Raw genomic sequence first — 13407 nt, forward strand, 5'->3', positions numbered from 1 at the left:
ACTGGAAGTGATTAACAGCCCGGGTGATCTGTGTCATCTGGTGGGCCAGACTGGAGGTGGTTAGTAATCTAAAGGACCCAATAGCCAGAGGTTCCCCCAACCTCCCACAACCAGGACAGAGGTAGCTAATATCCCGAATGACCTCTACACTATCTGTATGAAAAAGATCAGGCCAGAACCTCAGTCCCTTAAGCTAGTACGGTAGCCTATCTCCAGAACCCATCTTCTTGGAGGAAATGACATGTACCCCAAGTTGGTTTTGATGTAATTATGCTTTCTTGTGCAGTGTGGATTGTGTTGTACCAGGAAACTTTTTTTTCCCCATATTATACTGGGCTTAAATCCCTTGTGAATAAACTGCCTGTTATAAGACTCCCCAAAGTCTGATCCAAGTTGATGGGGTTTTCATTGTTATCTCTTCTGGCAGTTTGCTTCCCTGTATGGAACCTGCAGGGATTCCCTCAACATCTCCCCAACCAACAGTGTGGGAACAAATAGTTTTGCACAAGGAAAAGGGCACAGTTGGACTCCTGCTTCCAACTCATAAAAGGCAGCTCAAAGTGAATTAATGACAAACACAAGAACTAAAACCAACACCCGGGGCAGGTGGGAGAGCTGGCCCTGTGGTCATAAAAGCAGGAGAAACAATCCTATTAGCCAGGTGTAGGTGAGCCAGCCCCCGAATTATAAACATGGGAGAGCTGTCCCCATTTCCCATCTGGAAGACCAACCCTTAGCTACCCAGGCCCAGACCCAGGGTTATAACTTGGGCCGCCCCAACATCCACCCCATCTATGACCTGCTGGAACATGTGAAGGAACCTGACTTGCAGACCCAAAGTTGCAAGATCTCTACAACACAGGGCAACAACAGGATACTCAGGAAGAGTCCTAGTGAGGACCCAGCATCGGTAGTGTAGTAGAAACCAGAGGCCTCAACCCAGATACTATGGAACAATCTTTGTACACTGTAAAGATGTATTGTTCTCATTGTTACTAGAAAGCTGATTGGATGATAGCTAGGCAGGATTATTGGGGCAGAGAGAATGCTGGGAAGAAAAGGGCAGAATCAGAGGGGTCTCCAGCCAGACACAGAGGGAGCAGGACATGTTCAAAATGAGGTAATTCGCAATGATCCACACAGTATCACATAATTGATTGAAATGGGTTAATTTAAGATGTAAGAGTTGGCCGGAGACAAGTCTAAGTTATCAGCTGAGCATTTATAATTAATAATAAGTCTCTGTGTGGTTACTTGGGAGCAATTGCCAAGACATAGAGAAACTCTGCCTACATATGGCACTCAACACATATATCCACATAAAACCCGAGAAAGCTTAAGAAAAGGTTCAGGGTAGCACAAGCCTTTAATCCCAGCACTCAGAGAGGCAGAAGCAGGTGGATCTCTGTGAGTTCAAGGCCAGCCTGATCTACAGAGTGAGTTCCAGAACAGCCAGAGCTACACACAGAAAAACTCTGTTTCAAAAAACAAAAAGAAACAAACAAACAAACAAACAAATCACAAAAGGTTCTAAATACACACAAACAGAGTCAAGTGCATCTTCCTGATACAACCTTTTTTCGGGTAGACTCAGTGCTAATAACAAACAGAGGCATGGCTCTTTTGGGGGGCCCTATTACCAAGCACTTGTGTGGGATTTATGAGAAGCAGGTAGCACATTGCTCCATGGCATGGGACTGGGTGGAGACACCTACAGCAGCATAGAACCAAAACCTTCCCAGAGCTGCCAATAAACATGGTTCCCACTGGTACCTCTGCCATGAGTCTGGGCTCTGGGGGAACACAGGGGTGGGAGGAGTCAGCTGCCAGCAAGCCGTGATCTAAGCTGCAGAGTGGTCTCAGTTTTGCTCATGTAGACAGAAAAGATTACAGACACACAGTAAAGACAGATCCAGATGAAAGAAACCTCTAAACAGATTTCAGTGTGTTTAAAAATGTACATAGGCTTGGGAGAGAAAAGAGAAATGATATATAGAGAGTCACAGAAAAAAATAGTTTAAAAATAATAAAATAAAGTCTTTAAAGAAAGAATAAAGTAACATAAGCAAAAAGTCATGCAAAGATAGAAAATACCTGGGGAGTCAATTCTGTATGTTATTGTGTTGTCTTTGAATTTTCTGATTGCTGATGGAGGAATGACAGCTGCTAAAACACACTGGATTATGAATACTGCTGGATTAGATCAACATGTACATTTAAAAATGTCTTGACTTCAAAATGGAAGTCAAAAGATATGTTACTTTGGGGCAGAGATTATGCTTTTATTTCCACAGGAAATGAGAGGCTGTGGATTCATTCCAGGTTGATATGGATCAGGTTTGATTGGGGAAGACCCTCTGAAAATCCTGACTATAGACATAAAGAAATAAACCTAGAAAGACTACAAAACACATAATGCATATTTTACCTGCTGAAACACAAAATAAAAAAATCATCTTTGGCTAACTTGTATACAACACACAGCCTGTACTTATATTAATACAGATATGTATGTTACCTTTAAAAGTTATGTATTTTCAGAACAAGGGGACCAGACACCAATAAAAACAAATAGCCCAGGTGATCCAGCATCAAAATGCCTCTGTTACAGTCTCCTCAGATTTCTGTATCCAAAACAGCTTCAAGGATGATGGCTGAGCTGGTCCAGCCTCACAAACTATTCCAGCCAAGACTTAACAATTATCCTGATTTTCTCAAGGTTACCCCAAAGATGCCAGTGCCCCCAGACAGCAAGAAGCCATCTAGAGAAAACAACACCCACATTCCCACAAGATTGGTTACGGATATTTGTCATTATTTAAAGGGGGTTGGTTATAAGTTATTATTAGTCATAGTTTAAAAAAAGGAGGCTAGCTGGGCGGTGGTAGTGCACGCCTTTAATCCCAGTACTCGGGAGGCAGAGCCAGGCAGATCTCTGTGAGTTCAAGGCCAGCCTGGTCTACCAAGTGAGTTCCAGGAAAGGTGCAAAACTACACAGAGAAACCCTGTCTCGAAAAACCAAAAAAGAAAAAAAAAAGGAGGCTAGACAAAGGAGTTAAATTCAAAGACCTCTTTCAAAAGGAAAAGAGGGGAATATGATATAGAAATGAAGAGATAAAAGGGTAAATTATTGAGTATACTTTAATCCAAAAAATAACTATTAATCTCAAAATATTTTACATTGGTATGGATTTTGGTATACTGATAGAAATTTAAAGTTAATTTTGTTATACTGTATGCATGTTTCTACTCTTGCTTGGGGTATTGTGCTTATACAGCTCATTCAAAATGTAATATATAATTAAGAAATACAGGTTAGTAGTTAGTCACCTATAATAATCAAACTTGTAATCATATTAGGTCTGTTTTCAAGGTTAAATAGATATATTTAGATAGATAGATGGTCTTCAAATACTTCAAAGATCTACAGAATATGGCATTTAATATATTTAATAACCTAAGGCTTTTCATGACAGTGAGGCATGTCTGCTCCTGACAGCACCGATTTGGTTCAAAAGAGGATGATGGACATCAAAGAAACTCCATAGGGAGTTTGTTTTCTTTATGGTAAAAGTTAGACATTTGGGAAAAAAAAAACTCCCCTTGCCTCAATTCCTGACTGTGTATTGTCCAAACTGGACCAACAGGGTACACACACACACACACACACACACACACACACACACACACACACATAGAGAGAGACTGCCAAACTTTGCGAAGACTAGGTAACACAGTCCTTCAAAATGCTCTGCTTCTCAGAAAAGTCTGTCAGATATACTAGGCCTGTGGGCCAAAGGTGAATGCCCCAATGTTACAGAAGAACTATGAGTCGCTGTCCAGGAAGCCAGATGTCTCTGTTGTTAGGTAACATTTCACCCTTCTGGGGTCTTTAATGGAGTTCAAGACTAGATGGTCATAGTTAAGGTTTTCCTTAACTATGATAAAAGGTAAATTAGGTATAAAACTTTAGACTCACGAAGATAGATAATAGAGTATTTTCTCTAATATTGCCAAATACAAATGGACTGGACATTGTAACTGTAAGTCTTACTTGATAAGTATTTTTTGTTGTATATAGTTTTACTACATTAGAGTTAGAACCTTTCCTTTTTTTTTGTTTTTGAACCTTTCCTTTTTAATTAGACAAAAGACAGAAATGCTATGGAACAATCTTTGTACACTGTAAAGTTTTATTGCTCTCATTGTTACTAGAAAAGCTGATTGGCTGATAGCTAGGCAGGATTATTGGGGCAGAGAGAACGCTGAGAAGAAGGGCAGAGTCAGAGGGGTCTCCAGGATGCAGAGGGAGCAGGACATGTACAAAATGAGGGAGTAAGCAATAAGCCATGTGGCAGCACATAATTGATTGAATTGGGTTAATTTAAGTTATAAGAGCTAGTTAGTAACAAGCCTGAGGTATTGGCCAAGCTTTCATAAATAATATTAAGCCTCTGAGTGGTTATTTGGGAGAAACACTGCCTATATCAGACCAATGAACGAATCCTTGCAGTGAACACTTGCAAGTAAAGATATATGGACAAAGGGGTCTAGGGCATGACTCACTCTGTCACACTGCAGCCCCCATGATGAGATTTTTAATTTTTTCCCTTTTTATTTTTTTTCCTTTCTTCTCTTAAACATTTTATTGGGAGGGGTGCAGGGGAAAAGGGCAGATATGAAAGGACAGGGAAATGAATGGGATCAAGATACATGATGTAAAAGACACATAGAATACTACTACTACTAATAATAATAAATATAGAATTTTTAGAAGGAAACAGGCAATCTTCATGACTTTGGATCCTTAAATGTGCTATAAAAACAGTATCAAGGACAAAAGATAAATTAAACCTTATCAAAATTAACAATTGTTCATGCATCAGAGGACATTAAAGAGGTAAAATAAAAATCTACAGAATGGGAGAGAAAGGTTTTCAAATCATGTGTCTGATAAGGGTTTGGATAGATTTACTTTTGCCATTCTAGGGATGGAACCCAGGACCTTGCACCTGGTAGGCAAGTGCTCTCCCAGTGAGATTCTTCCCTTGTAACATCAGAGTTTAATATTCACAATACACAAAGAACTCCTACCATAGATGATTTTATTTTTTTTTTTGAGAAAGGGTCTCACTCTATTGCCCAGGTTGGTCAAGAACTCACTAGGTAGACCCCTGACACTCCACCTATCTCAGCCTTGGAGTGTCAAAATCAAAAGAACAACCCAAATCTTTTTAGGCAAATCTTTTAAATTTCAAAGAATTTGAATAGACATCTCTCAAAACAAAAATAAAAAGCCACTATGAGCAGTTGAGACTATGCTCAATCTCATTCTGCCATAGGAGAATGCTGACTTACTAGAATGTGTTCACAATACAGCAGAGCAGAGGAAAAACGAGGCTAAGGACGATGTGGAGAAAGTGGAGACTTACACATGGCAGGTGGGAGGGTGAATGGGGTAGACTTCACGGAACACAGTTGGGAAGTTCCTCAAAAGGTTAAACACAAAGAAGATGTGGTGGCTCACAGAGGTAACACCAGTGGCTGAGAGGCTGAGGGAGGAGGATCACCATGAGCTCAAAGCCAGCCTGTATTACATAGTGAGTTCCAAGGACAGCCTGGGCTATAGAGTGAGACCCTGCCTCAAAACATTAGAATTGCCATATGAACAGGCAATTCTATTCCTAGATACACCCAAGACAACTGACAGCAGGGATCAAACAGATACTTTTAACACAGATGGTCATGACAACATTCCTCATAATACCTAGAAAATGGAAACAACCAGTGTTCATCAATGGATATAAGGAGAAGCAAAATGGAACACATAATGATACACACACACACACACACACACACACACACACACACACACACTGAAATATTATTGGCTACAGAAGTCCTGACCCTCTTAGCCTCCTGAGTGCTCAGAACGCACACTTGCATTATCACACTCACTTATGCAGTGCCAGGGATTGAACACAGAGCTCTGTGTATATAGGGAAGCACTATACGGAACAAGTAACATGCCAGCCCTTCTTTGTCTCTATTTCACATGAAACAAGTGACATTTTTTTTTTTTTTTTTTTGGAATCTGTGGGATGGTATTTATGATCAAAGTCAAAAATATTTTTATTTTCTGAGAGACTAGATATTGGAGCATGCCTGTAGTCTGGCACTCAGGACATGGCAGCAAGAGGCTCAGGCAGTTCAAGGTCATAGTCAAAGACACAATGAGTTCAAAGCCAGCCAAGGCTATATGAGACCCTCTCCTACACAAGAGGGGTGTATGGCACAGGGATGTGATTCCATGAAAAAAGCACTTGTCCCTAGCCTGCCAACCTAATTTCAATGCCTAAGATCTGCACGGTGGAGAGGAAGAATGTCATTCCTGAGGTTGTCCCTTCACCTCCATATGCATGCTGTGGCACAGTCATGTGCCCATGCACACATTTGCAAACACACACACACACACACACACACACACACACACAAATTGAACAATTAAAACTGTAAAGAACACAGATATAGACAAGCAAAGCATTCCTAAGAATGTAACAAATAGCTAAAGGCAAAAGCTTAGACTAGTTATCATTATGAAAAATTTGAAAAGCAAGCATTACAGGGCTACCAAAACTCTTAAGTACCTATCAACAAATTTAATGAAAGTTAGGTAAAGTCTGGACTGAAAACTATCAAATGTTATTTAAAGGAAGACATTACTTAGAGGAGATATTTTAACCTGGTTGGTTTCTGTCAATTTGAAACAACCTAGAGTTAAGTGGGAAGAGGAGCCTCAGTTTAGAAAACACCACCATCAGGTTGTCTGTAGGCAGTCTGTATGGTATTTTCTTTTTCTTTCTTCTTCCTTTCTTCCTTTCTTCCTTCCTTCCTTCCTTCCTTCCTTGCATTTTATTGATTGATTGATTGATTATGCATACACTATACTGCTTGCATATCTGCCTGCAGGCCAGAAAAGATCTCATTACAGATGGCTGCAAGCCACCATGTGGTTGCTGGGAATTGAGCTCAGGACCTCTGGAAGAACAGCCAATGCTCTTAATCTTTGAGCCATCTCTCCAGCCCTTAGATATTTTCTTGAATAATTACAGTTGATGGAGGGCCAACCTCAGTGGGGACAGTACCCCTGCACAGGCCGTCCAGAGCTGAATAAAAAGTCAGCTGTATAAGTAGCCACAGGAAGGAAGCCAATAAGCAACATGCCTCCCTGGTCTCTTTTCCAGTTCCTGCCTCCAGGTTCCTGTCTGAGTTCCTGCCATGACATCCATCAGTGAAGGACTATGTGACCTGGGAGTTTTAAGGTGAGAAAAACCCTTTCATCCCCAAGTTGCTTCTGGTCAGAGTGTTTTATATCACAGCAACAGAAACCTAACTAAGACTTCACTGTTCCCACTGTTGAATTCCTTTTCTGGAGAAGCTAAATGCGCTCCTTCTTCAGACAGTCAGGGTGCAGATGATTTTCCAGAATCATCTCACACACAGTCACCATTTACTAACAACAAGTCATTCAATTGCCCTTAAATTTCCCTCAAGCAATGACATATTGATGTTAGTGGTAAGCTAATTTTGTTTGAATTATGTGAAATCCATTCTCCGATTCAGGACCTGTCACTAAATTACACACTGCTCCAAACAGTGAAAGTACTTAGATCTCTTCTGTCAAGGCACATTTATGACCTTGTGCCTGAGAAGTTTCATTCATCTAAAACTATGAAAAAGAAAACACGGTGTCAATCAGAACAGTGATGTGACACTCAGGGGTACCTGGTAACTGGTTTGTCCCTGAGACCTCAAGAGACTGCAGGGCAGGCAGGCCGAGAAGCAGCTCCTGTTCTGCTGTGCTGAGCTCCAGTCTGCTCATGGAGCACTTGGTGACAGAGGTCTTGTTCAGCTCCAGAGCTGGGCGGATGCTTTCAAGAAAGCCGTTGCTGTGGCTCAAATGGAGCTCGATATTCTGTGATGCCGAGAAGACTTCCATCAGGACCCGGAGCAGTGCTTGGTCTGCTGGACCCATGTTGGCCACTGCGAAATCCAGCCTCGGGATCTTGTACGGTTTGGGGGACAGTTTCCAGTAGCCAGCACTGATGTTGGGTGGGACCTGGTGCTGGATATCTAAATAGTTTTTTATTATCTCTTCTTTTTCAGATAAATTTTTCTCACATTCACTCATAGGTTGAAAGGCAGATGCATAGTCTTCATCTATAGTTGGTGGCTGTAATTTTTCAAAATCTTTTTCCATGAGTGAAAAATCTATTCTCCTTATCCTGTTATCTCCACTTATGGAGACATCAATACTCTTTAATAATAGCAGACTTTCTGGGTGATCTCCAAAGTACTGTAAATTCAGTACTTTCAAAGCCAGTGTTCTCCCTTGAAGGAATTGCAAAATAAATGGAGAACAGGCAGCCACCGTGTTGCTTTCATAAGCAAAATTTAGAGCAATGCTCAATAGATGTTCTGAAACAAATGAAGAGAAAGCTTCAGGAGATACCTGCCACAACCACCGAACAAACTCTGTCCTCAGAGAAGTTTCTGGATGGAGCTTCTCATAATCCTCAATTTCTGACATGTTCTCCAGAGACTCTTTATCATCCACCAACTGCAGCAAATGAGATACAATTTTTGGCCCTGCCTTTGATGAAGGGTGGTTACAGACGTACTTCAAAAAATTGCTGTAGGCACTCATAGCCTTCAAGGGTGAGTTAATTTGTCTCAAATAACCAAGTCCCAAATCTTGGTCTTCCTGCCTTTCTGAACCCAGGAGCTCAGTCAGCCTCATGGCAGCAAGAAATTCTTGGAACAAAGGACTTAAGAACCGATAGACAGGTCTCAGTCTCTGGGCAGAGAATTTGCTCATCAAGCAGGTGGTCAGATCTTCATCTTCATCAACACCTGCTTCTGTGAGGTCATCACTACTGAACTCAAAGCAAGAGGAAAAAGGGCCTCTCAGGGCCAGCTGGCCACATGAGGACACAGTGGCCTTGAGAGGCTCAGGTGTAGCCTTGTGATTTAAGGAAAGATATTTCATATAGGACTTGAAAACTGCCACATCATGAAAGGACTGGTTGGAAGGATTTTGAAGCCAGTCAGTACAGACTGCTGCCATAAAGAGAGGAGTTTTGTGAATTCCCTGTAAATCTTCATTCTTTCCAAAGTAATTAATAAACCTTCGAACACGGGTTAGATCTTGTGAGAATAACTTCCGTAATACAGAGATTGTGTTATAGAAGGGAAACTCTTTGATCTCTAGAATTGTATCTAGGTATGGGCGGATGTCCTTGGCCCTGTTTGTGTGGACAGTGATCAATAAGCAGGTCCGGGTCAAGTAGTTCCTGGTAATCAGGGTTTTGATGGCTTGGGGCAGTGAGTCCATCCCATGGTAGTCATCCAACAGGAACAGCACCTGGTGCTTTAACTGCTGGATGATGCTGCTCAGGCCCAGTTCACTAATGCATCCTCCTGCCTCTAGGTGTTGGCCAGAGATGATGTCGGCCAGCCCCTGGTCTGCTCTGGTGGAACCCAGGGAGATGTAGAAGACCAGCTGGAACCTGTTCAGCAGGGGACAGCATCCTGATGCCCAGAGAAAAGCTGTTTTCTTCAGGAAGGTTGTCTTCCCACTGCCAGTTTCCCCCTCCACACACAGGACGGAGTTGAGATTGCTGAAGACCTCAGGAAGAATCACAGGCTCTTGCACTGGCCTGCTGATGTGCTTTGAAACCATGGACAGGTCACAACCAAGCAAGTGGTCAGTGCCGAGGCTGGAACACACCTCTGGCAGATTCATGTGGCGGAAAGTGGCCTTGGTGTAGGCTCCTCTCAGCTGCTCACTCAGACTCTTTGCCTCTTGACACCACTGGGCTGCACTCTGAGCCAGGTCTGTGGAGAGGAGGTGGGAGAGGAAGGTGCACCTTCACATTTCTCAATCCTAATGTGATGACTTAGCTTGTCTGCTGAGGGTGGATCAGGACTTTCCACTTCCCAGACACCCATCCCCCTCCCCAAGATCCTCTCAGATCCATCCACAGCATCAGAATGTGTGGGGAAAAGTCTCAGGTTCCTCATTAGACGGGAACTTAGACATCCTGGCATCCTAATTTCCCATTTAAGACCCCAGGAGACGGGCTTGCTGCAGGAAGCCTTCAAGACTGGCTGGTTTGGATCTCACACAAGGACTGCTGTCACTAGTCCTGCATTCACTCTCAAGATGTCACGGGAACGCTGACACTCGCACCCACAGTTCCCGCCATGTCAGTGCTCTCCTCCCTAGGAGCTCCTTGGACGATTCTAAATACACTTTCCTTTCAAATCCCTGCGTACAAATACACACACTCCCATGTTGCTTTCACATTCTTACCGGCCACCGTAGAGGGAACGGCCACTGGATCCTTATGATTGCTTTCACCTGTGGTGTCCTTTGAAAGAGAAATCTTTATTAAATCAAACTGTGTTTAAATCAGGATTGGGTATGATATTATCATTGACAATATATCAATATTATCAATCAAATTGATAATATAATCAATCAAAGCCCAACATCTTTTAAACACAGCCTACACTCAGGGCTGATTGAAGGAAGGAGTGTTCTGGATAGGAAAGAATAAATCTCACACATCTGCAAGAGTGTGTTCCTGGATAGTACATGCATGCGATATACATCCTCTCTGTGGGTGAGTGCTGTGTGGGTGATCAAAACTGTAGTGTCTACAACAAGAATGGTCCTGCAAAAAGCATTAAGCATTGTCTCCATCCTTGGATATTAGTAACTATGTGTTTCATATCATACAGCAGGGTGCAGAATGGTTATTACTCACACACTTTTGTGAGGTTTTGTTTTTAGAGAGTCTCATGTAGTGTAGGCTGGTCTGGAACTCCCTATGTAGCCAAGGGGAGCACTGAACTCCTCATCCTCCTTCCTCAGTTTCCAAATCTGGTTTTATAGGCATGTGCCTCCCCACACACCACAGGCTTCATTCTCTTTTTTTCTTTTCTGGGACTCCAAACATGCCTCGCCAACACCCAGTTTTATTCAGTGTTGAAGGGGTGTGTATGTGTGTGTGTGTGTGTGTGTGTGTGTGTGTGTGTGTGTGTGTGTATTATAGGAACATCTAGCAACTGAGCCATATCCCTTGCTCCTGTAATACCATTTAAAAATTTCCAAACATTCCAGGCGGTGGTGGCACACACCTTTAATCCCAGCACTCAGGAGGCAGAGCCAGGCAGATCTCTGTGAGTTCCAGGCTAGCCTGTTCTACAGAGTGAGACCCAGAACAGGCACCAAAGCTACACAGAGAAATCTAGTCTTGAAAAAAAAAAAAATCCAAATAAAATAGCTTTATCAAGTGAACCCAAAATCTCTCTGTTGTTTTGTTTTCCTTTACTTTCTTCCATTATTTTGTTGGTGTGTGTTTTGTTTTTGTTTCTCTTTTGTGAGGAGGTATCTTATACTGTTGTCCAGGCTGATGTTGACTGCTGATAATTCTCCCGCCTCAGTTTCCAGAGTGCTGTTGTCCTGACATGAGCCACCATGCCCAGCTTTGTTCTCTGTGGCATGAGAGGCAGCATGTCCATCACTACAGTGTGAGGTGGTTTGTGTCAGCAAAGAACTGATGGTTAGACTGTGTCAGAGAAACATGTAGGGGTCAGAGCATCATCTGACTTCATGATTTTGCTGGGCATTTACTTTGTTAGAGAAACATGCCTGTAGGCCAGGGATACAGCTCAGTCATAGATTCCTTGCCTAGCTTGCATAAGACCTTGGGTTTGATCTCCTGAATTGCAGTAACGAACAAAAATCAAACAGGAATGGTGGCACACACTTGTAATTTCAGCATTTGGAAGGTAGAGGCAGGAGGATAACAAATTCCCAGCCCGTCTGAGACTTGAACATAGCAAGTTCAAAGTCAGCCTAGGCTACACAGTGAGAACTTGGCCCAAACAAAATAAAACTTGCCTTGCACATCCCAAAAGAAGTAAGAAGACAAGCCTACTACCCTCCAAAGGTCACAGATGGGGTCCAGTTAGTCTGAACATTTAATAAGTCTAAAAGAATCTCAACAACAGACTTCTCACAGGAGGAGTTGACTGTGCATTTCATGAAGATAGCTAGTGTGTCTCCCTTGTCCACTGTGAAGTCCCTGTCTATACTTCTCACTTGATAGTGCTTATTGGACAGCTGTAGAATTGATTTAATTGTGATACATTTACAACTGGCAATTGCTGTTCAAAACTGTGTTCAACCACAGGACCACAAGCTGCCGAGTCAGAGAAGGGGTGGTATCCATTACCATGGCCTCTGGAAGTGTGTAGTAGCTCTGAAAGGCAGGAATCTCTTCTGCAGAGGACTTCAGGTTTTGAAGAAATACACAGCTAAACAGAGGAGATAAAAGTCACAAAATAGTTGCATGTAATTAAGTGCTTGTGTGGATTTGTTTGTTTGTTTGTTTTTGTTTGTTTTCCAGAGCTGAGGATTGAACCCAGGGCCTTGTGTTTGCTAGGCAAGCGCTCTACCACTGAGCTAGCTAAATCCCTGGATTTTTAATAAACATGAAGATTTGGGGCCAAGAATGAAGTAGAAAGCTGACAGTTTCAGTGATTCTGTAGTGTATCATATATGACACTCAGACTATAGCTTTCAATATCATCTTGACAGTGGGTTGTAAAGTCATGGTAAGGATGTCCAGGAAATGTGCTGGAGTGAGTACGTAGTGTCTGTCCATGAAACAACTGAAAGGAGCTTAGAGGATAACACAGTATCCCAGCACTGTAGGAGTGGAGGCGAGAGGATCACTGGGGCTTGCTGGATGCCAGCTTAGCTCAGGCTCAGTGAGAGCCCCTGTTTCAAGGGAACAAGATGGGGACTTAAGGAAGAGGATGCTCCCAAGTGATGGCACACACCTCTAATCCCAGCACTTTGGAGGAAGAGACAAATTGATATCTGAGTTCAAGGCCAGCCTGGTTGTGTTCCAGGACAGCCAGGGCTACACAGAGAACCCTGTCCTGAAAAAAAGGGGCTGGGGTTGTTCCATGTCTCCCGTTGGCCTGTATATAGTACACATAATGTAAATACTCGCATATACTCATAAACATGCATTTACAGAATAAACAAAGTAAAAATAAATAAAAAATTTAAAGAGTAAATACTAAGAAAACTCTAGATTCATATAAAGGACAACAAAGGACAAAACCCATATCAGATGGCTCACAGCTTCCTGTAACTCTAGTTCTAGGGGATCTGATGCCCTCTTCTGAGCTCTGTGGGCACCAGTGATAAAGGCAGGCAAAACACCCATGCACATAAAATCAAATATTTGAAAAAATAAGTAAAGGAAAAAGAAAAAAGTGGCCATTGCGGTCGAGCATCTTCTAACTTCAAAATTAGATGGAAAT

The 13407-nt window shown here is 42.4% G+C and overlaps 1 protein-coding gene across 1 annotated transcript in view; it reads right to left on the reverse strand.

The window, feature by feature from the left end:
• Positions 1-13407, reverse strand: part of LOC118596519 (baculoviral IAP repeat-containing protein 1b-like) — a 34727-nt gene that overhangs the window by 12154 nt on the left and 9166 nt on the right. The window contains exons 7-9 of the mRNA XM_036207452.1: positions 12306-12387; positions 10376-10433; positions 7786-9897 (exon numbers count right to left, since the gene is read on the reverse strand). Of these exons, the coding sequence (XP_036063345.1) occupies positions 7786-9897; positions 10376-10433; positions 12306-12387 (2252 nt within the window). The remainder of the gene's footprint in view (positions 1-7785; positions 9898-10375; positions 10434-12305; positions 12388-13407) is intronic.

This window comes from Onychomys torridus, chromosome 15 (genome assembly GCF_903995425.1).
Source record: "Onychomys torridus chromosome 15, mOncTor1.1, whole genome shotgun sequence".
Taxonomy (NCBI): Eukaryota; Metazoa; Chordata; class Mammalia; order Rodentia; family Cricetidae; genus Onychomys; species Onychomys torridus.